The sequence below is a fragment of the Aotus nancymaae genome, unplaced genomic scaffold (genome assembly GCF_030222135.1).
Source record: "Aotus nancymaae isolate 86718 unplaced genomic scaffold, 86718_ANA_hifiasm-v0.15.2.pri h1tg000030l, whole genome shotgun sequence".
Lineage (NCBI taxonomy): Eukaryota > Metazoa > Chordata > Mammalia > Primates > Aotidae > Aotus > Aotus nancymaae.
The window spans coordinates 38,628,567-38,651,837 of NW_026988443.1; the positions used below are offsets into that span (position 1 = coordinate 38,628,567).

Here is a 23,271-nt window from a genome sequence, read left to right on the forward strand (position 1 = left end):
GAGTTCCTCAGAAATCAGTTAATAAGTGGAACTGGGAAACACCATTTAAACTCAGCCCATGCTCATCACAGCAGCTGTGGACTTGCCAGAGTGAAGCGGCAGAGGCTGAAGGGGCCAGATATCTGGTTCTCAGGGCTGGGCAGGCACTCACAGCCCCGGCTATTCACCCGTGAATGTGAGGGTGTCTGTGCACTTACAAATACACCTCAAGGCTCAACAACAAATGGTGCCACTAGCCATGGTAGTTTCTCTAGCTAAATACAACTATTTAGCAAAGAAAAGCGTACCCAGGTAGTCATTCCCCTTGAAGAAAAGCGGGCAATGTTATCTTCAAAGTCAATGCCGCCTACTCCAATCACATCCATTTGATCTGCAGGGTTATTCAGAGTGCTATATTGAGACAAAAGAAAAACAAGAGAAGAGAAATAATTTAAAACAAATGATTCAAACCAGGGCGAATACTCCCAGAACAATCTAAGACTTTATGAGGTTCTTCTGAGGGAAGACTTGTGAACTCTGACGGACTGCAGCTCCTCACGGCTATCCTGTGAAATAGATATGACCCTGCCACATTCATGCTGCGCTCAGATTACGTCCTCTCACCTGGAATGCCCCACCTTTCTTCTCTTCCCTGTCAACTTGGCACACTGGGGCTAAAAGGTGAGCTCAAGGCTCACCTTTTCCCTCCAGCACTCCAGGCCTTAAGAATCTGTACTTGCCTTGAACTTCATGCTTAACACGATCACAATTCATCACCTAATAACACATTCACACATCACTTTCAAATTATTCCCAGTACATTCATCTTAACTCCCCAACTAGATCAGACACTTCTGTGGGCAGAAACAGTAATCACACATTTGCATCTGCCAAGGTCAGGAAGTTGTAAGTTTTCAATTGACCTTCTGCGGTGTTGTTCCACCTGCCTCATAGGGAACTGTGGAAGGACTATCATTATTCTGTCATGTTGAGCTCCTTAGAGGAAAGACCTAAGACACGAGGAAAAAGCCACACAAGTCTCTCCAATACCTTAAGTGCACTAGATCTGCAAAGAAATTATAGTGAAATAAATAATGGCAAAAATGTGTAATCCACAAAGTCAAAATACAGACGAACTATTTGAAAGTATGAGACACTCAGTTATAAAACTGCATTGCTAAGCTTTATCTATTATGGCTTCACTACCAAAAAAAAATGAACTCTTTGACAATTAAAGAACTACAACTGATTCCAAGTGGCTTAAGAGATAACAGTAGCATGAAATTTTAGTTCTAGAGAGTGTGTTTTTAACTGACAATTCCAAACCACACCAAGTCAAAGTGGTCCTGCCTTCTCAGCTCACTGGCCACCAATATCATACCAGCTGGTCATCCAGAGGCACCAATAATCATTTTCTGTTGACTGACACTAGACGTTTACATACTCCCAGGAACTCAAGGAGCAGAGGTTAGGACAGAAGTCACTGATAGAAACTCCCACTGAAGCTGACCAAAAGGTACCACCTTCCCACCCTCCTCTACCTGTCAATCCCTATAATGCTTAGTGTACTTTAACCCTTTAAAAATAAGGGAAGGCATCAAGAAATCATTACTGGTATTGAAAATTGAAAAGGAGGGAGCTGAAGCCGCAGGCTCAATGGCACCACAGAGTCTCAGAGCACCAGGGCACAGGACCCAGAGAAAGAGACTACAGCAAAGGGGACCGGAGGATGCATGCCTTACTCCCAGAGGAGCTGACATATGCATGTTACTGTCCTCAGACCAGCCCTGTGAGCAGTCCCATCAGATGCCCAAGCAGTAAAAACCATACCCATCACAAGCTGGGCTGCCGTGATCACATGCCATGTCCAGTCACTTCAAGACACAGCCAGCAGGTGGCCAGGTCTGTATGAGGCAGCATGAACGTACATGAGGTGGAGACAGAGCCTTCCTTACAAGGCTCTGCTCCTCCAACACACTATAAACTCACAACTCTGATAAGAAGCTATGGAGTGCAACCACCCACAAAAGCCACAGGGTTTCAGAAAGGCAGCCAGCGTGTGACAGTCAGAACAGCATGTGAAAGAGCCAGGAATCCAAACAGGTATGGCCAGGAGGATGAGCAGAGGGAAGAGGTGCAGAGGACTTGAAACAAACAGGAGGAGGAGATTCATTCCAGGAAGGTGTGCGTGGTGCAGCGGAAGGGGAAATTGAAACAACAGATTCTGGCTGGAGTTGGCCAACTACGATCCATGAGCCAAACCAAGCCCATACCTGTTTTTACAAATACAGCATTCCTGGAACAAAGTCATGTTCATTTACATATATATCACCTACAGCTGCTTTCATATGATAAAGCCTAAAATATTTTTTACCTGACCCTTTACAGGAAACGTTTGCAATCCAGCCTAGAATACTGAAGACCTTGAAAACCAAAAGAAAAATGTGGATTTCAGCTATTAGGCAATAATAACCCACTGCATATTCTTGAATAGAAAACTGCTAGAATCTATGTTTGAACAGTAGAAACACACACAAAAAAGAAAAAGAGAGGCTGTCATTCAGAGCATCATCAGCGTTCACGCGCTCTCCCCCTGCTGTCTGATGTCAGCCTCGCAGGCACCATGTGGGCTGCTCTCTGCCCCCATGACAGGTGAGGTTGCTGAGGCTCAGAGAAGTGAGGGTGCCTCAGCCGTAAGTGGCGGGTCGGACCTGTCTGCTTCCACACTTAGTTTCATCCCTATCCATCCTGGAAGAGCTGGGGTGGGAAAAGACTCAAGATAGGAAGACAGGCTAGGAAACACAGACACCCCAGTGACTGTCAACTGATGAGTGCCAGACTTGAGTGGGGACATCAGAAATAGGAGAAACATTTAAAAGGGAGACAAGAAAACCCGACGAGACGACTTAATAACTGGTGTTTGTCATGACAGAGCTACAGTTAGGGTATGTTCATGCCACTTACATCTGTGGCTCATAATACGTATCACTGACGCCACGGCAAAATCCAGAACCCTGGACCTCTAACAAGGGTCAGGATCATGTACTCCACTATCAGGCTAGAACCCTATGAATGCCAATATCTGCGTTTTCTGAGATATACAAACATGAACTTCATAGAGCTTCACCTCATATTATGCCCTGGACACTTTTCGTAAAGCATCCTACAGAAACTTTAAGCACAAGAAATGATTTATACACGTTATCTACAGAAAAAAATGAAGCTGCGGGTGGAAAGAAAACTGAGACTTCTAACCAGACAGGAGTGTACTGGCTGGCATTCAGTGGCAAATGTTTCACATCTCATGCTGCTTGAGTTCAGCACAAAGGCCCTCCTGTGACACCGTCCTCTCTGCGTCCCTCCTAAATGATCCCTCTCATCCACTCCCAAGCACCGTCCATGCTGCTGTTAGGCCCGCCAGCACTTCCTCTGTGAAAGAGTGCCACTGTGCTCGCACCAGCTCTCTTGGAGAGACGCAGAAACCTCTTCCGTTTGCTTTGCACACAGATCTCAACACTGCAGAATCCCTTTCTGATAAATTCACTTCTCTGGTTGATTCTGGGCAAAAAGTAGTTAGAATAAAAACTTCAGGCCTCTAAATTACTATCTGTAACAAGGTTTTAAAAATATATAAATAGAAGGAAGACTGGCCTTAAGCTGACAGCTGCTGAGGTGAGTGGTGAGTACCTGGGCGCTGATCATACACCCTTATTATTTTTTTACGTGAGGAAAACATCCTTGAGACAAAGTTTTAGACAGATATAAAGAGGTAAGCATAGGTCGATACACAAACAGGTAACAATTTTTCAGTTATTTAAGGGGGAAAAAATCCCCAAGGTCATCCCTGCTGGGGCTACTTACCCATAAAGAGGTCCGTCATTGCCAATAGCAGAAACCATGATTACATTGTTAGCTGTTAATTCCCACACCTACAAAACGAGCATTTATTTAATGAAAGTATACCACTCTTAACATATAACTGTCAAAAAAAAAAACACATACAAGGTCTAAAAACAGTCCTAAAAAAGAAGCACTGGACCATTATCAAGGTGGATGTGCCTGGCAACTTGCAGGGGTAGAGAATAACACCCTGGACAGAGAAGCTCGCAGTGCACAGAGCAGATGCTGACTTCCTAGTCACTTTCACAAAAACACAGGTTGCATGTTTAGGTAAGAAAGAATCGGTTGGGTGCGGTAGCTCAAACCTGTAATCCAGCACTTTGAAAGGCTGAGGTGGGCGGATCACCTGAAGTGAGGAGTTTGAGACCAGCGTGGGTAACACAGTGAAACCCTGTCTCTACTAAAAATACAAAAAAGTTAGCCAAGCATGGTAATTCATGCCTGTAATTCCAGCTCCTTGGGAGGCTGAGGCAGGAGGATCGCTTGAACCTGGAAGGCGAAGGTTGGTATGGGCCGAGACCATGCCATTGCACTTCAGCCTGGCCAAAAAGAATGAAACGCTATCTCAAAACAAACAAACAAAAAAAAACACCATGGCACCATGTGCTCCTTATAAACACCTACTCTGAGGCTTCCAACCTACTCAATTTATGACATGCAAATCACTGAAGCTCAGGTCATTAGCCATCTGTTCTCACAAAGCTGTCACCACCTGGCTGAAAAGCCACCAACACACTAGAAATGACGCAAAGTTAGGTTGCAAAAGAGCAGGAGCTGTCACCCAAACCCTGTGTGCAGTGACTCCACAAACCTTGTCGACAAAGGGATGATCCATGAAGTCAGGGCCGCCGATGCTGAGGTTTAACACGTCAATCCTCTTTAAGATGGCATAGTTGAAGGCGTCCAAAAACCAAGATGTGTAAGATACCTAGTTAAATATGAAAAAAGTTCTCTTCGTGTTTCAATAAAGTCTTAAAGTGCTAGAACAGTTTTTATTTCTAAGGCTCTTAAAATCATAAAGTACTTCTTTATTTTTTTTAACTTAAAACCAGAAATAAATCCTGAGTACAAATAATACTCCGAAGAGTGAAACACAACACCTAGAAGTTCTAAGTCTTTGGAGCTGAACCTAAGTAAGAGGCAGCTGTGTTCTGTAGGTGGCCTGTCTCTCTAGGTGAAATGCACAGCTCTCTACACAAAGAATGCCTTCCTAGTAACACCCATGCTTCCAACTACCCTTCTCTTTTAAAAGGACTTATCCCAAGGCACTTCTATTAAGTTAAGCATTTTGGAATAGTTCAACTTCTCTGTCTAATCTTCTTCATTTCCAAACAGACTGAAGGACAAATGGCATCAGTAACAGTTATTTCAAGTATTAGTCCTCTGATGTTCAAGTGCACCTATGTTCCTTACAAAACCTCAATTACTTTCTGGATCACCTTCGGTTGCTTTTTTAAAAATAAAAAATTAAGTTTACAGTAGGAAGAGATGCAATGTAATGATTAAGAATTATGTTTTTAAAAGGCTTTTAAAAGACCACATATTTATGTGGTCTTATATACACCAAAGAAATTCTAGGAGGAGGTTTCAGAAAGGAGCACTGTCACACAGGAGACACAGGCAAGTGAGGAAAGAATGTGCTTGACAGGGACAGGGGTGGGGGGCCTCACTGTGTTACCTCCTGACATTTCTTAGCTATGCATTACCTATTCAAAAATTAACCTTAAAAAATAATGAAAATTGAAACCAACAAATACTAGGACCCTCTCCCTTTTCTACAGTTTCCAAATGAAGAGTGAAGGAACAAGGCTTGCAAATTCACATTACCCAACACAATGCCAGGTATTGGGACACAGAGGTAAATAAAACAGTCCCCAAGCTCAAGATGGTAGGAACCCAATCAGGGAGGCAAACACACACACTTATTCTATGTGCAATTTGTTCTATTCCATCATGCAGACACCCAACTAGGGGTACAGAGGCCTGGGGAAGCCTGGAGGTAGAGAAGAAACAAGGGAAATCAAAGACTCGTTGTAAGTAGTAGCCTTGGCAGGGTCTTCAGGGTTCAAGTTAGATGGACACAGTGGGTGGTAGGAGAAGGGCGGAGCCACCCAGGAGGGAGAGGAACAGTAAACTGGGCACACATGCTGTGGTACAAATGGCTCAGCATCACTGATGTGCACTCCTTTTACACAAATGTATACAGTCCAGTGATTGTGCTTTTTACATTTCTGTATGAATTCCTCAAGTTTCAGGGGTCCTCAAAACACCTACCTGATTATTGGTAAAGACCCTGAAAATATGAAGTTCTGCATCTGGAGCAAATCCTTGACACTCCCTCATGCTGGCTATCACACCTGCCACGAATGTGCCATGGCCCAACCCTGCAGTCCATAAAGAAAAAAATCCCATTAAACACATTTGAAAGCAAGTGCCAGGACGCAACTCCAGGCCACGAGTTCCAGAGCCTTCAATTTCCAAGTGCTGGACAGAGGAGGGCCTCTGCTGCTGCTCTACGTTCCCTTGGGCATTACCCAGCACAAGCACCCTTTCAAGGGCTAGCCAACTCCGCACCCTCCGGACAGGGAGCTGCCCCTGCACCAGGCATCCCCACCATCTCCTGGAGTGCTACTTCCAAACATCCTCTAACATAATAGAGAAGTTCCTGCCACAGAAAAAGGCACAATAACAACTTGGGATTGTTTGAATAACTGTTGGACACAGACTATGGAATCGTGCACAAAACACACTCTCGATGGATCAGAGAGAATGGGAGTGATATCCCACATCCACAGGTGGCCGTCCTCTCCCCGCCGCTGACACCCACCATCATCCAGCGTTCTCTCGTTGGTCCAGTTGGTTCTTTCCTTCACATTTTTGAAATGGGGATGCTTCTCACTCAGTCCAGTGTCAAAAACAGCAACTCTTACATTAGCACCTTATTCGGAAAAGCAAGCAAACACAATCAAGTTTGAAGATACCAGCTTTTTAGATTTTGCCTATAACATACATTCCTCCCAGGAACCCGCAGAATATGACAGGCTGTGGAAGGCCAAAGCCTGCTCAGAGCAAACAAGTTAGGTCAGCTGTGCCCAGGATAGCCGGCTGAGCCAAGAAAAGAGGACAGCAGGAGCAATGCCATCATCTGCCACCAAGTATGATTTAAGGATAAGCAGAAAATCCTCCTAGACCCTCCTCAATTGCCACCAGTGCTTCGGATGGAACCACCCCTTCCACTCCTAGCAGGCTTCTCAAGGCTGCAGGCTGGCACCTGCTGATACTCCCCTTCTGGCAGTTTACTACAGGTCTCCACCCCGCACCTTCTCAGAGACCCTGCAAAACACTCACAAACCCCACACCCAAGGAGCAGGGCACAGAAAATGGGAAACGGGGGAACCATTCCTATTCCCAACAAGGAAGGCAATTTACTCAATGCGGCTCATTTGTAAAAAGGCAAACTCTGCTAGGAGGAACTACTAACACCACATGGGGCTAATCACACTGGAAGAAAAATCACTGCAGTATGCACTTTTCTGTAACAGTAAGTTGATTCCAGATACTGGCCAAAGCCATTGACCTCACTGTGAAATACAACTGGCCTTTCTGACCAAAAATTCTAGAAAGCATTAAAATATAGAAAACCTTTATTACTTAACAGGTAACCAATGTAAGAAGGGTGATGTCTTTCCGGCAAAAGGGCTGTTTTACATATCATTACTATGTTAAATAATCCATTAAACTGAGATAACTATAAAAATTAATGCTACTTTTAAAAAATACACACACAAAATTAGAAAGCATTTGGTTTGGGGCAAATAAAAATTATTTCTGATGATTAGAAAATGTGTTTCGTGAAGCAGTTCTCACTCTAAAAAGGTAAAACCATGGGGAGACACACATTTTAACGAAATGCCAGTCCACCAGGTATTAAAAGCTGTAGCATCTCAGACATTTCAGAGGGCAGGACACCAAGGAGATCAAAGGAGAGGTAAGGGTCCCTAAGTCAAGGAGATAGGGGAAAGACATCTAGACAAATCGTGATGTCCTGGGAGCAGGTGAAACTGGCTTATGCTTAGAAGTCAAGGTAAAAATCTTCATTTTAGATAAAACAGGAATGTTTTGTCATGATAAATCAGCAAGAGGAAAAAAAAAAACCTTATTTCACAAAACTCACAAGCCTTATTGGTTTTTTTTCACAGGACAAGATCATGACCATCACTTCCTGTACTGAAACAAATCATCAGCAGGTGTAACAGTCAATTACTTAGCTATTCTGCATTCAGGGCAGCAAACTCAAGTGATAGACTAATTTGCATGGAACAGCCCAGATCAGGGACCACCTTTCCACGAGGAGTGGCAGCCCTCTGCAGGCCTGTCAGTCAGCGCCAATGGCCAGCAGTGCTGCACTCGTTTGGGCATGTGTCCACAGGAGAGAAGTGCTCCACAATCTGCCTCTTCTAACCTCAGAAATGGTAACAAAATAAGATACAAATGGTGACAATTAGAAAAGCCACAGACACAGATGTCTGGCATAACAGGAGTCAAAGACGAGAGGTACTAGCCTACGTTCAGCTCAACAAAGAGTAAGCAGGTCAGACGTGTAAGACTGCAGGGCTTTAGCACTAGGCAGTCCCAAACATGGAATTTCTGGATGTCTGGACTTTCCGCGCCTTCCCTTGTTAATAGCACATACCTGTAAATCCCATCTGCCAGAGCACGTCTGCCTGCAGTGTCTGGGCAACCTGGCGCGGGATGGCTCTCAGCAGCCGTCTGCTCGAATGCCTTCCTGTAGCATGCCAGAACCCAGAGCCCAGGGAGAGACTGGCTCTTCTCAGGGGACGTGATGATTGCCACTTCTGGCTCCATCGGGTTTCATTGCAGGGTACTATGGGGTCAGCTAGAGGCAAGGAAGAGAAAGGTCAGAACAGAAGAGCAAAAGGAACTATACAATACCTGTCAGACAAAACTACCCTAAACACAGATGATTACTGTTTGCAATTCTGTTTGAAGGCAAGTGGGATTATCTTCTTTCTCTAGAAGGATAGTCTCAATGCAATTATAATTTTAGGACATTATTTAGCTGTCATATTATTTCCAAATAGTTCTCTACTTGAAATTTTCCAACCAAGTAAGGCAGAGAAAGACTGATTAAAGAGTATTTTTTAAAAAGCTAAATGTGACACTAAAACTAAATGAAAACCTGATTTTTGATCAGCAACTTGTTCTTAATGAACCAGAAAGGGGAAAAGTTAAAGAAAATGACCCTAAGCATTCATGAAGTTTTAGTTTTACTAGAAGTTTTTACTAGATTTCCGAGGCAGGAAAAAGCCATGTTATCCCACTGAGCATCAAATATCAAAAGGACTTCCAACAACTGTGTTCAATATTCTCAACATTCTTATCTGCTAGAATTTCACCTTTCAGAAAAACAAAAGAACTACAAAGGAATGAGAAAAGGAGAATTTCTGAGGGTGATGGAATTATTCCACATCTTGATTTTGTTGGTGGATATTTGACAGTATAATTTTGCCAATACTTGCAAAACTGTACTCTAAAAAGGAAGAATTTTACTACCTGTAAGTCTCTTTAGTTTTTATTTCTGTGACAGAGTCTTTCTCTATCTCCAGGCTGGAGTGCAATGGCGTGATCTTGGCTCACTGCAACCTCTGCCTCCGGGTTCGAGCAATTCTCCTGCCTCAGCCTCCCAAGTAGCTGGGACTACAGGCATGTGCCACCATACTCAGCTGATTTTTTTGTATTTTTAGTAGAGACGGGGTTTCACCATGTTAGCCAGGATGGTCTCAATCTCCTGACCTCGTGATCTGCCCACCGTAGCCTCCTAAAGTGCTGGGATCTTACAGGCGTGAGGCACCCCGCCTGGCCAAGTCTCTTTATTTTTAAAAAGCAGAGGAAAAAGGTAATACCGAAGAACTGGCCTAAGACTTTTCCCTCTACCTTTCAAAGACCATGTTATAATGAACAAGTGATGTTTTAAATCAGTTTTAAGAAGAGAAAATCTATAATACTAATACAGTTCTGTTTCTAAAGCAAATCATTGTCATTTGTATTCTAACCTTACCAGGCTATACCCACGTAAGTACAGAGACCTGGAAACATACACAGTCACGCCAATTTTGGTAAGTGCATATTTGCACAACCCAACTGAAATGGTTCTTAATTGAAATTCCTGGTCTGAGTCTGATCTTTAAGTCAACAGCATGGGACAGTGCTGGAGGTGCTGGCTGAAGACCAACACTGAGACCAGGGAGGGGTCTGCTCTGCATGACCTTGACAGGCCAGACTACACCTCCAGTATTACACTAAGTTCAGGGCTTCACAACTTTAGAACAATTGAGAAAAACTAATACATTCAAAGGAAAACACTTAAAATGAGGAAAGGACTTGAAATCATGTCATCTGAATAACTGCGGAAGGAACTGGGGATTAGCTTGGAGAGAAGAAATTGCCAAAAGGCACACACCATGGGTATCTTCAAATATCAAAAAGACAGCTATCTTCATCATATCTTTAACTACTGTCTTACAGAAAACAGGTAGGCTCTGTCTTACGGCCTATGGGGCAGAACCCAAGGCATGGGATCCAGAGTGAGAACAATGTCAGCCCAAAATAAAACAAAACCTTCTACGAATAAGAGCCATAGAAATCGTTAACATTTGGTTACAATATCCTGAACACTCTACTAAGCTTTCTTCACATGTATTATTTCATATTATCTTCATGAGAGCCTGTGAGGTAAGGAGTATCATCTCCAATTTAAGAATGAGAAAACAACTGAAGCTTCAAGACAGAAAAGGCACTTACTGCCAGTCACAGCTAACTTCAGGAAGCATGGGCACAGCAGTGGGCAAGTTTCCCCTCTCAGGGGAAAACCCAGGACACACACAGTGGAGATGGTATCCAAGGGAATCCCACCTCCAGAGAGTCTAGGATTCTTGTGCTAAAATTAGGCAACTCTTGGGTCTCCTAAAGCATTCTAGAGCTCTTTACAGTAACTGAAGTAAAAACAAAGTAAAATAGCACAATGTATACATTTGGCTAATTATACCAGGTTTGACTGCCAATCTATTTTCCTGGGTTATTTTCGGGTGTTACTGCTTTATAAGGAGAATAATAATACAATAACATCTGGAGTACCAGAAAAGGCTCTCAAAAAGTCAGACACCTGAAGTCTACATCTGGTTTTACTAAGGAAATTAAACTCTTCAGTTCGCGTGTGTGTGTGTTTTTTTTTAAATGCAGCAAAACCTCAGAGGCTCTTAGGCCTAGAATATCACAGACAAAGAAGAGTAAAATTTTTATTTTTTTTGAGACAGAGTCCTCTGTCAGCAGGCTGGAGTACAGTGGCACAATCTGGCCTCACTGCAACTTCCACCTCTGAAGTTCAAGCGATTCTCCTGCCTCAGCCTCCCAAGTAGCTGTGATTACAGGTACGTGCCACCACGCCTAGATTATTTTTGTATTTTTAGTAGAGACAGGGTTTCATCAGGTTGGCCAGCATGGTCTCGATCTTCCGACCTCAGGTGATCCGCCTGCCTTGGCCTCCCAAAGTGCTGGAATTACAGGCGTGAGCCACCGTGCCCAGTGAGAAGAGTAAAATTGTAATATCTTCTTTCTTCTGACGAAAGAAATGATGTTAAACAATAACAGAACTAGCAATTTGTTAACCTGATTCAAGATAAAAAGGAAAAAAAACTCTTTTCCTTTGGTAATACATTATCTTTGGAAAATACCATTTAATAAATATGCAATGTATTATTTGAGGCTAAACTCTATCTTGATAAGCCCAATTGTAATGAAGCAGGAAAGACTAAGCCCTGGAGAAGAAAAGAAAAAACCAAATACCTTCCATCCTCACACCTGCATAGCTGATAACTTAAATAAACCCAGCTGATGCATGACCATTCCTGGTCAGGAGGCTTTGAGAAAAACAAAATGAAACTCAAAGAAAACATGTTTTGCAAGAGTACCTTAAAAAATGAAAACACACACAGAGAGAAGCAAAATGCGAGGAAGAAGCAGACATAAAGATGTGTCTTTCAGTACGAGAAGGCAGCTGCAGCCTTAGTCTGAAGGCTCTGAGATGAAGCTGGCAAAAATCACTTCCAACAGAAACAAACATCACTAACATCTACTACTGCAAACCCTCAGATTTTCTTCTACCAGAATAGTATGAAGTCTCTTTTTAAAAAATAATTCCACCCCCCCAACTACCAGCCTTGTGCACTAAAAAAACAAAACTAAACTAAAAAATGTCTACCAGGAAAACGTTCACAATTAGCCAACTAGATGGAAGAACATGGATATTCACTATACTATTTTTCAACTACTCTGCAGTTTGGGATTTTCAAAGTAAACTGCAGAGATACCAATTTTCCTAAGGTCACAATACTCACATTCAGCATACTTAAGGGATCGAAAGACTTTCCGTTGGGGCGTGACCCGTTTGATGTTTGGATGATCTTCAAGTGTTAGCAGCCCCGCTTTCTGTTTTTCTTTGATCTGAATCACCTCAAAATCACTAGGGTAATCACTGGATGGATTGTTTCGAGGTATAATTCTCCAGTTGTCCACTTCACTGCTCTTCAGGGCACTTGAAATAAATGAATTTCTAGCTTTGGCTGTAAAGTATCCATTGAAAGCCACAATATATTCTGAAATCAATCACCACAAACAAAAATAAGAATTTATGCACATACATTATAACATATATTATACTGTAAATCAGGCAAAAGAAAAATTATCTTAAAGGCTACAGTAGAAAAGAGGAAAACACAAAGACCAGTTTAAATACCTAGACAGCTGTTCACAGAGCTTTGAGTAAAAATGATCTGTATGAATCACGTAATCACACAGAATGCATCACTGAATACCAGTAATATTTTTTTAAAAAGCAAAGGTGTGGCGCAGTGGCTCACACCTGTAACCTCAGCACTTTGGGAGGCTGAGGCCGGTGGATCATAAGGTCAGGAGTTCAAGACCAGCCTGGTCAACATGGTGAAATCCCGTCTCTACTGAAGATACAAAAAATTAGCCAGTCATGGTGGTACACGCCTATAATCCCAGCTACTAGGGAGGCTGAGGCAGGAGAATCACTTGAACCAGGGAGACGGAGGTCGCAGTCAGCCAAGATCATGCCATTGCACTCCAGCCTGCAAGACAGGGTGAGACTGTGTCTCAAAAAAATAAATAAAGCCAGGTGGAGTGGCTCACGCCTGTAATCCTAGCACTTTGAGAGGCCTAGGTGGGTGGATCACCTGAGATCAGGAGTTCAAGACCAGCCTGGCCATCATGGTGAAACCCCATCTTTTAAAAAAAATAAAAATAAAAAATAAATAAATAAGCAAATACCTACAGAAGTTTGAATACACAACAAAGAAATGTATATAATTTTTTCAAATAGGAAAAAGAAATTAAGAGAACTGAATGCTCAGTTAGTGTTTTTTAAAATGAAAACAATAACAAAATTCCAGAGTGGATCATGTGAGACTACTTGCTTAGTTCTTCATATCTAGTCACTCAAACTTTAGAACATAAACATTCAGCAACTCCCAGCTCCCCCAATCCTCACAAACTACAATGGCACCTGTTCCAAAGAATCAAGGTGTAGGCTGGGTACAGTGGCTCATGCCTGTAATTCCAGCACCCTGGGAGGTCGCGGTAGGTGGACTGCTTGAGCTCAGAAGTTTGCCAGCCTGGGTAACATGGTGAAACAAAAAATAAAAAAATTACTGGGGCATGGTGGCAAGTGCCTATAGTCCCAGCTACTCAGGAGGCTGAAGTGGGAAGATCACTTGTGCCTGGGAGGTCGAGTTTGCAGCGAGCTGAGATGACGCCACTGCACTCCAGCTTGGGTGACAAGACAACAAAAATAAGGTGTAGGTAAATAATTAATGTCGATTTCTTTGTATCAAGCTTACCCTACTAGGAAAACAAACTGAAGCAAAGTTAATATTCATGTGCTGTGCACTCAACCCATTGGAAATTTACTACAGAAGGCCAGGCACTTGGTTCACACCTCTAATCCGAGCACTTTGGGAGGCCAAGGTGGGTGATCACTTGAGGTCAGGAGTACAAGACCAGCCTGGCCAAGATGATGAAACCCTGTTCCTACTTAAAAAAAAAAAAAAAAAGGGCCGGGCACGGTGGCTCACGCCTGTAATCCCAGCACTTTGGGAGGCCGAGGCGGGTGGATCACGAGGTCAAGAGATCGAGACCATCCTGGTCAACATGGTGAAACCGTCTCCACTAAAAATACAAAAAATTAGCTGGGCATGGTGGCGTGTGCCTGTAATCCCAGCTACTCAGGAGGCTAAGGCAGGAGAATTGCCTGAACCCAGGAGGCAGAGGTTGCGGTGAGCCGAGATCGTGCTATTGCACTCCAGCCTGGGAAACAAGAGCGAAACTCCGTCTCAAAAAAAAAAAAAAAAAAAGGAGGTAGGCGCAGGGGCGGTTACCTGTAATCCCAGCTACTTGGGAGGCTGAGGCATGAGAACTGCTTGAGCCTGGGAGGCGGAGGTTACAGTGAACCAAGGTCATTCCACTGCACTCCAGCCTGGGTGATGGAGTGAGACTCTGTCTCAAAAAAAAAAAAAAAAGAAAAAGAAAAAAGAAAAGAAAAAACAATTTACTGTAGAAAAGAGGAACACGTTCTTCAGCAACAGCTAATTTTACATTAAGTAAGCTTGAGAAAATAAGATGGGCACTCCTAACATTTAGAACAGTATCATTACCATATTCCACAACTGTTGATGAGAATTCCACTTTCAAAGTCAGGTGGGAACAGCCAGGGCATGGGGCCTTTTCAAAAGATTTGTGTTCCAGTCTGTCACCCAGATGTTTCTTCCCACAGAGCAAAACCACTAGCAGAAGCAGCCAGATGTTGATAAGCTTCATGGTCAAAAGCGAATATGATCATAAAATTGCATAAATTCAAATCACACTTTTTTCTTCTTGATTAGAAGTGAATTTTTGTTTCGGCTAAAAGCTGCAACATGACTGACCAGCCATCTCACAGTCTTGTCCAACGTAAATAAAAGTTAAATCCCATGGCCTTTTGTGGCTTGGCCTGAAGAGAGGCTTTCATTTCTTTCTCCGCTTCTTCTCCATCTTGGACATAAGGCTTATCTCACTCAGGCCGTGATGACTGAATCCTGAACTCCATCTGTACCACAGAACCAAGGTCCAACGGGGTTGATCAACCAACCACTGTGAGCCAATCTATGAAACAAAAAACAGCGCACAGAGAAATTAGTGGCAAACTGACACAGCCAGGTATGATTTAGTTGTACTTATAATTTAAGCAAGTGGGTCAGCCAGGCAAGGTGGCAAGTGCCTGTAGATCAGCTACTCGGGAGGCTGAGGTGGGAGGATCACTTGAGTCCAGGATTTTGAATCCAGTGTGGGCAACAAAGTGAGACCCTACATCTAAAAGAATAAAATAATAAAATAAATAAGAAGGTAAAAAAGATATCCCAGTTTCAAGACAAATTAATATGCCATACAACCATGAAACATATTCATTTTTATTTACTTATTCCTGACTGCTTTCAGGGGAAAATTTTTTTTAGGCATCTTCAAAAATAAAATAGAATAAAATAAATGAGAAAAATGGAAAAAACTAAGGAAACAAAATAATGCCAGAAGTATCAAGCACACTGGACCCGAGCATTCTAGCAGCCACAGAGAAGAAGGCATCAGGATGATCCTTTGTTCTGTTTCAGATTCTGTATTTCTACCATTTGCAACTCAATCCCCAGAGCATTTTCCCAGGTGGCACTTTGACTTCCCATAAATTTCATCAATTTTTCCAGCAAAAGCTTGGCATACATCCTTACTTTCTACTGTAATATTAATATCAAACAGCAAAGTAATCTCCATAAAGGTGATATTTAACACCTTCAAGAAACACTATGCTTTAATATTACAGATTTTGAAATATTCTCTACCAATTCTATGAAAAGAGCAAAAAAGGATTTTTACCGTCCTGAAGTTTATTTTACCGGACACCTCACACTTAAAGAAACGTAACCCGCTCAATCTGTTATAAAACCAGATTATGTCTTTACTGGACTGACATAAGAGGACAGTGTGTGAGGAAAGCTACTGCTAAAGAAAAATGTCATTTGAGTATTAAATTACACATGGGCACATCTGAACTGTAAGAAAAACAGCCATTCCTCACAATGAAAAACAGAGCAACAATAAAGAACAATGCTGGCTGTAGCCTGCCCAGAAAATCAGTTGCACAGACCATACCTGTGGCATAAATAATCCAGCAGGGTGGGGGATGGGTGAATGAAGCGAGAGAGGCCTTCCAGTGCTACTTAGGTTTTGTTTTTTTGAGGAAGGGTCTCACTCTGACACCCAGGCTGGAGTGCAATGGCACAATCTCTGCATGGTTCACTGCAGCCTCGACCTCCTGGGCTCAAACAATCCTCCTGCCTCAGCCTCCCAAGTAGCTGGGACTACAGGTATGCATCACCATGCCCAGCTAATTTTTGGATTTTAACATAGAGAAGGGGTCTTGCCAGTTTGCCTAGGCTAGTCTCAAACTCAATTGATCAAGCCACCTTGGTCTCCCAAAGTGTAGAGACCACAGGCATGAGCCACCATGTCTGGCCACTACTTGTTTTTTGTTTATTATACTTTTAGTACTGAGATACATGTGCAGAACGTGCAGGTGTGTTACATAGGTATACACATGCCATGGAGTCTTGCTGCACCCATCAACCTGTCATCTACATTAGCTATTTCTCCTAATACTCTCTCTATCCAGCCTCCTCCCCGACGTGTCCATGTGCTGTTCAACTCCCACTTATGAGTGAGAACATGCAGTGTTTAGTTTTCTGTTCCTGTGTTAGTTTGCTGAGAATGATGGCTTCCAGCTTCATCCATGTCCCTGCAAAGCACATGAACTCACCCTTTTTTATGGCTGCGTAGTATTCCATAGTTATATATGTGCTGCACTTTCTTTATCTAGTCTATCATTGATGGTTATTTGGGCTGGTTCCAAGTCTTTGCTATTGTGAACAGTGCCACAATAAACATATGTTTATTTCTTTATAAGAAAGATTTATAGTACTTTGGGTATATATCCAGTAATAGAATTGGTGGGTCAAATGGTATTTCTGGTTCGAGATCCTTGAGGAATCGCCACACTGTCTTCCACAATGGTTGAACTAATTTATACTCCCACTAACAGTGTAAAAGCGATCCTATTTCTCCACATCCTCTCTAGTATCTGTTGTTTCCTGACTTTTTAATGATCGCCATTCTAGCTGGCCTGAGATGGTATCTCATTGTGGCTTTAATTTGCATTTCTCTAATGACCACTGATGATGAGTTTTTTTTCGCATGTTTGTTGGCAACATAAATGTCTTCTTTTGAGAAGTGTCTGTTCATATCCTTCACCTACTTTTTTATGGGGTTGTTTTTTTTTTCTAAATTTAAGTTCCTTGTAGATTCTGGATATTAGCCCTTTGTCAGATGGATAGATTGCAAGTTTTTTAAAAAGGAAAACATTAAGGACAAGGAGTTAGTCATCTATCAGGAAAGGTACTTCAAGTTATAAAACTCATTCTTCTGGCAGAAACTGGTGCTTTTGAGTTTTTGGTTTCTGGAACTATCAGTATGTGCTTCTACAAGCAGAAAAACATTGACAACGTACCGTGAGGGGTTAAAATATCCAAATAATGTTTTAAAATTTACTAAGTATGGACTTTCACTGCTGTAATAACAAACGATCCTGAAAAACAAGTCTATCTCTGGCACTGGCACTGTCAACTAAGGGGCGTGGAACTTACCACAGATGAGTGAAAGTTTAAAGCAGTTACATCCACCTCAAAAAGAACAATGAGAATGTCAACTGCAATAGCAAAAACAAAGAGCCAAACAGAAAGATCAGAGACGCAGAGGGCACCCAAGGCACCCTAACAGAACTTTCCTCAGGAATAAGCCCTACTTCTTAGTTTCCTTATGCTTGACACATCCTGCAATGGAGTAGCAAAGAAAATAATGACATGAAGCATATATCTAGCTTAGTTAAAGACTACTGGCCAAAGAAGACCAACTGGTAAGACAGTTCTCATATCACAGTAAATGCATTATATTTAAAAGATATTTATTAAATGGGTTCTTCACTCAAGGCAGGTTTTTTTGTTGTTGGTGTTGAAAAGGAAAGAACAATCATTTGAGGCCAGGGGTTTGAGACCAGCCTGTGGAACATGGAGAAACACCATCTCTACAAAAAAAATTTAAAAATTAGCCAGGCGTGGCGGCTGTCCCAGCCACTCAGGAAGATCGCTTGAGCCTGGAGGGTTAAGTGGGCCAAGATCACACCACTACATTCCAGCCTGGGTGACACAGTGAGACTCTGTCTCCACTTAAAAAACAAACAAACAAACAAACACGCCTCTTAAAACTATTCTGCCTCAAGCTAAAGAATCCATGACACATTTGGGCTACATGTAACACAAATGTAAGTAACAGTAGTGAGAATATCTTAGACCTAACTGGGTTAGATCAACTTTAATTAAACCTATTCTTTAATAATTCATTCACAGGTAAAGATAGTGAACTTGTAACAGCCCATGCAGAACAGATGGCTGATGTTCTCTTACAACTTAGGTAAGTACCTAAGGGCCTGGGGGTTTTTTAATGAAAAAAAGGCTGGGCACAGAGGCTCACACGTATAATCCTGGGCATGATTCCACTTTGGGAGGCTGAGGTGAGCAGATCACTTGAGGCCAGGAGTTGGAGACCAGCCTGGTCAATATAGTGAAACCCCATCTCCACTAAAAAAAAAAAAAAAAAAAAATTAGTTGGGCATTGTGGTGCATGCCTGTAATCCCCAGTACTCAGGAGGCTGAGGTAGGATAATCGTTTGCAGCTAGCAGGTGGAGGCTGCAGTGACCTGAGATTACAACACTGCACTCCCGCCTGTGTGACAGAGCAAGACTCTTGTCTCAAAAAAATAAAAAATAAATAAATAAATGAAAAAAAATCTCTAAGGTAATCAGTTCTTCCCAAAATTAAAAATAATAACAATAAACTTGGGATTTTTGGAAAACAGAGAAAGCAATTGTTATCATAAGACATTCTACCCTAACTTACTCATTAGATCAGGCAATTTTAGAGTACTTACCAAGTTACGATACTAACAGATACTGCAGAACAAACACAGATTATTAGCTAGTCAGGACACAATCTACCAAGTGTGATCTAGTTAAATTAAGGGAGGTCAAACACAAACCACTAAACAAAATGCAGGAAATGAAAATGCCAAAGGAGAGGCAAGCCTCCAGTGCCACAGAGGCTGAACCGAGACACAGTTCTCTCTGGGGTGTGAAGAGGAGACTTCTGCTTGGAGGGGGCACTGCAGCAGCTCTGGAAGAACGTGAGCTTGGCAGGACTGAAAGATGGGTGTGAGGGACGGAGGAGCGGAGGATCCCAAGCATGGAGACACAGGGAGTGCACGAGGATCAGCACCGCCCAGCCTGAGGAGGGAGGCAAGAAGGTACCCTCTGGAAAGGCTGAAAGATGAGGGGGAGGAGAGGACTTCAAGCAGGAACACCTGGCCAACAATCGGAAACATGGATCTCCTCCATCCAATGGTAGTGAACTGCACAGAGATAAAACACAGCCAAAGGGTGAGACTGCTGAGCTACTACTAAAGGGAATAGAGTAATGAACAAAATAGGATACATTTTGTATTTAGCTGGTGATAAAAACTACATTTGGGAAGAAGAAAAAATAGCTGGGCATGGTGGCTTATACCTGTCATCCCAGCACTTTGAGAGCCTGAGGCGGGAGGATCACCAGAGGCCAGGAGTTCGAGACCAACCTGGCCAACATGGCAAAACCCCATTTCTACTAAAAATAAAAAAAAAAATTAGTCAGGCATGGCGGAGGGTGCCTGTAGTCCCAGCTACCTGAGAAGCTCAGGCAGGAGTATCACTTGAATGCAGGAGGCGGAGGTTGCAGTGAGTCAAGTTCGTGCCACTGCACTCCAGCCTGGGTAACGAGAGTACAACACCACCTCAAAATAAATAAGAAAGAAAAATAAAGAAAAGAATACGGTAAGTCAGGAGACGGTTGGCTTTCTGCTACAGTGCTGCCTACAGCAGCTGCTGAAAAGGACGGTTTGGGGAAAGAGCATCTAGGCAGTGGGAGAGCAAGTGAAAAGGCCCTGGGGCAAGGAATATTCCTGGTGTGTGAAAGGAAAGAAAGGCAAAGAGGCCACCGAGAATCAGGGGAAAGCAGAAGATGCAATCAGAAGAAACTGGGGAGACAGCCCAGAAAGGGCACGCAGGTCACCGAGAGGACTCCAGTTTTGATTCTGAACGGGAAGAGAAAGCACGAGGCAGTTCTGAGCACACATGGCTTGCGTTTTAACAGGATCACTCTGGCTTCTGCGTGGAAGGGTGCACAGGCTGAGGCAGGGAGCATCTGGAGGGCTCCTGTACAGAAAGAGCCAGGGGCGAGAAGATGCTGGCTTGGACCAGGGCGCCAAAGACCACAACCTGAAATCAATCATGAGAAACATCAGAGCAACCCAAATTGAGGGACATTCTACAAAATCAACAGGCCTAGAACTGTCCTAAGCATCGAGGTAATGAAAGCCAAGAATGATTGAGCTACTGCTCCGGATTGAAGGAGACTCAAGAGACAACGCAACTCGTGAATCTGAACCGGATCCATCTGCTGTAACAGGCACTCGGGAACAACTGGCAAAACCCAGATAAGCCTGCCTGTGGATCAGATGATAGTCATGTATCAAGACTAATTTCCTGATTTTCACAGCTCTGCTGTGATTATGCCCAACTAGGTTTTTTTTTTTTGGGTAGAGATGGCAACCTGCCATGTTGCCCAGGCTGGCCTCAAACTCCTGGGCTCAAAAAGTCGTCCCACCTCAGCATCCCAGAACACTGGGATTGCAGGCATAAGCCACCACGTCCAGAGTGGGCCTAAAGATAGCTTGCCCCCACTGACTCATTAGACAAGTCAGTAAGGGCCTTGCTTGGAAGATAGAACCACAAAAACACTGGGGGATAATGGAGAATCAGGTCTGCAATTTACTCTCAAATGCTTCAGAGACACACATGTTTCACACTGTTTGTGCAACCTTCCTGTTAGGTTCAGCCTGTTTTCAAAACAAGCAGAAAAAATAAATTCTTTATTTAGCTTCATTTGCCAGGGATGCACAAGGCTGGGGGCATTTTAAATGTGGTGACAGGGGCCAGTCTAAGCCTCTTACATCAGATTCAGTCAGTGCCGATCACTGCATACACAACCAGACCACACGCCATGTCAGGCCTAGAACCGTCCTAAGCATCGAGGTAATGCTTAGGACTCATCAACTGTTAGGCAGAAGGGCATCCAAAGATGAGACTGAGCTAGTTAAAGGGAAATTAAAACTGTATCTCATTCTAGGAAATTGACAGAATTCCTGAAAAGATTCATGGTAAATTTCTGCTAAAATTAACCTGTGTTTCTATGATTTACGTTAAAGAAATCAAGTAACATTCTAACAGAAAAAAGTGAGACATCCCCTATAAAATAAAAATCATGTTTATTAAGTCAACAAATCCAATAAAATAAGTACTGTCATATGTTACTGGTGAATATTTTTTTAAAAATTCAACATTTTAGAATGGCAATTTTCAATTTTCAAATATGACTTAAAACGCTTAAAGATGAACATTAAAAACTTTTGGTCTAACAAATCCAGAATAACAAAAACTAACATTCACTGAGCATTATGTTAGCAGCTGCCATTCTAAGTAATCTGCAAGTATTAACTCATTAATCCTCACAACAACCCATTACTACACCATTTTCAGATGGGAACTGAGGCCCAAGTAGCTAAGCGACTTGCCTGGGGACATATCACCAAGTAGGACAGCTGGCCTGGGAACTCTGGTGGTCAGCCTGGCTCCACAGCCTCCACTCTTCAGAGGCAGGTAGCCTGCTTTTGTAAAATCTCCCTAGGGATTCAATATAAGTAGTATGAATCCGGAAGCACATAAGGCTTTGCGTCCAAGGATACACACTGCGAGATGATGAGTGGGAAAAGCTGGATGCCATCTAAATGTGCATAAGCAAGGAGACTGCCTAAATCATTCCGGTTCATCCATACCATAGAATGCCATGCAGCAATTTCCAATGCTACTCCTGCAGTAGGCTGAACAATGGTTCCATGAAGATGCTCACATTCTAATTCCCAGAATCTGTGAATGTTACTTTATAACAAAAGCCTATCAGCCAAAGGGACTTTGCAGCTGTGACTAAATGAAAGCATTGGGGACAGTATCGTCGACGATCCAGGTAGGCCAGGTGTCATTACAAGAGTCTCTGTAGGAGAGAGGGAGGAGATGAGAACGGGTAGTAAGAGATGTGATGATGAAAGCAAGAGGCTGGCTGAGCACAGTGGCTCACACCTGCAACCCCAGAACTGTGGGAGGCCAAGATGGGCAGATCACCTGAGGTCAGAAGTTCGAGACCAGCTTGGCCAACGTGGTGAAACCCCATCTCTACTAAAAATACAAAAATTAGCCAGGCATGTTGGCAGGCGCCTGTAATCCTAGCGACTCGGGAGGCTGAGGCAGGAGAATCTCTTGAAACCAGGAAGCAGAGGTTGGAGTAAGCCCGGATAACACCACTGCACTCTAGCCTGGGCAACAGAGGGAGACTGCATCTCAAAAACAAAAACAAAAAAAAAGAAAGAAAGAAAGAGGTAGAGATAATTTGAGGAAGAAGTCAGGAGCCAAGAAACGCAGGTGGCCTGTAGAAACTGAAAAACAAAAAGAAACTGGTTCTCTCCTCAGAGCCTCCTGAAGGACACAGTCCCACTGAAACTCTGACTTTAGCTCAGTGATACAGACTCTGGACTTCTGATATCCAGAACTGTGAGACAGTAAATTCGTGTTGTTCTAGGCCACTGTTTGTGGTTAACTGTTACAACAGCAACAGAAATATGAGAAAATGCTAATGATAGTTCATGTACCATATAATCCAAATTTTTATTTTACATCTTAAAATGTGTCTATGAGCAAGAAAAAAACAAACACCACTGTGGTTGGGTGCAGCGGCTCATGCCTGTAATGCCAGCACTTTGGGAGGCTAAGGCAGGCAGATCCCTTGAGGACAGGAGTTTAAGACCAGCCTCGCCAACAGAGTAAAATCCTGTATCTACTAAAAATACAAAAAATTAGCTGGGCATGGTGGCATATGCTTGTAATCCAGCTACTCCAGAGGCTGATGCACAAGAATTGCTTGAACCCAGGAGGCAGAGGTTGCAGTGAGCCAAGATCGAGCCACTGCATTCCAGACTGTGCAATGAACACTGTCTCAAAAGAAAACAACGACAAACAC

At 42.9% G+C, this 23,271-nt stretch overlaps 1 protein-coding gene across 1 annotated transcript in view; it reads right to left on the bottom strand.

Annotated features, from left to right (window-relative positions):
- The window catches only part of MBTPS1 (membrane bound transcription factor peptidase, site 1), a 63,899-nt gene that overhangs the window by 35,944 nt on the left and 4,684 nt on the right, over positions 1-23,271 (bottom strand). Inside the window, exons 2-9 of the mRNA XM_012466140.2 lie at positions 14,631-15,117; positions 12,294-12,551; positions 8,573-8,776; positions 6,707-6,817; positions 6,154-6,263; positions 4,691-4,807; positions 3,841-3,908; positions 288-390 (exon numbers count right to left, since the gene is read on the bottom strand). Coding sequence (XP_012321563.1) covers positions 288-390; positions 3,841-3,908; positions 4,691-4,807; positions 6,154-6,263; positions 6,707-6,817; positions 8,573-8,776; positions 12,294-12,551; positions 14,631-14,793 — 1,134 coding nt within the window. The 5' untranslated portion in view covers positions 14,794-15,117. The remainder of the gene's footprint in view (positions 1-287; positions 391-3,840; positions 3,909-4,690; positions 4,808-6,153; positions 6,264-6,706; positions 6,818-8,572; positions 8,777-12,293; positions 12,552-14,630; positions 15,118-23,271) is intronic.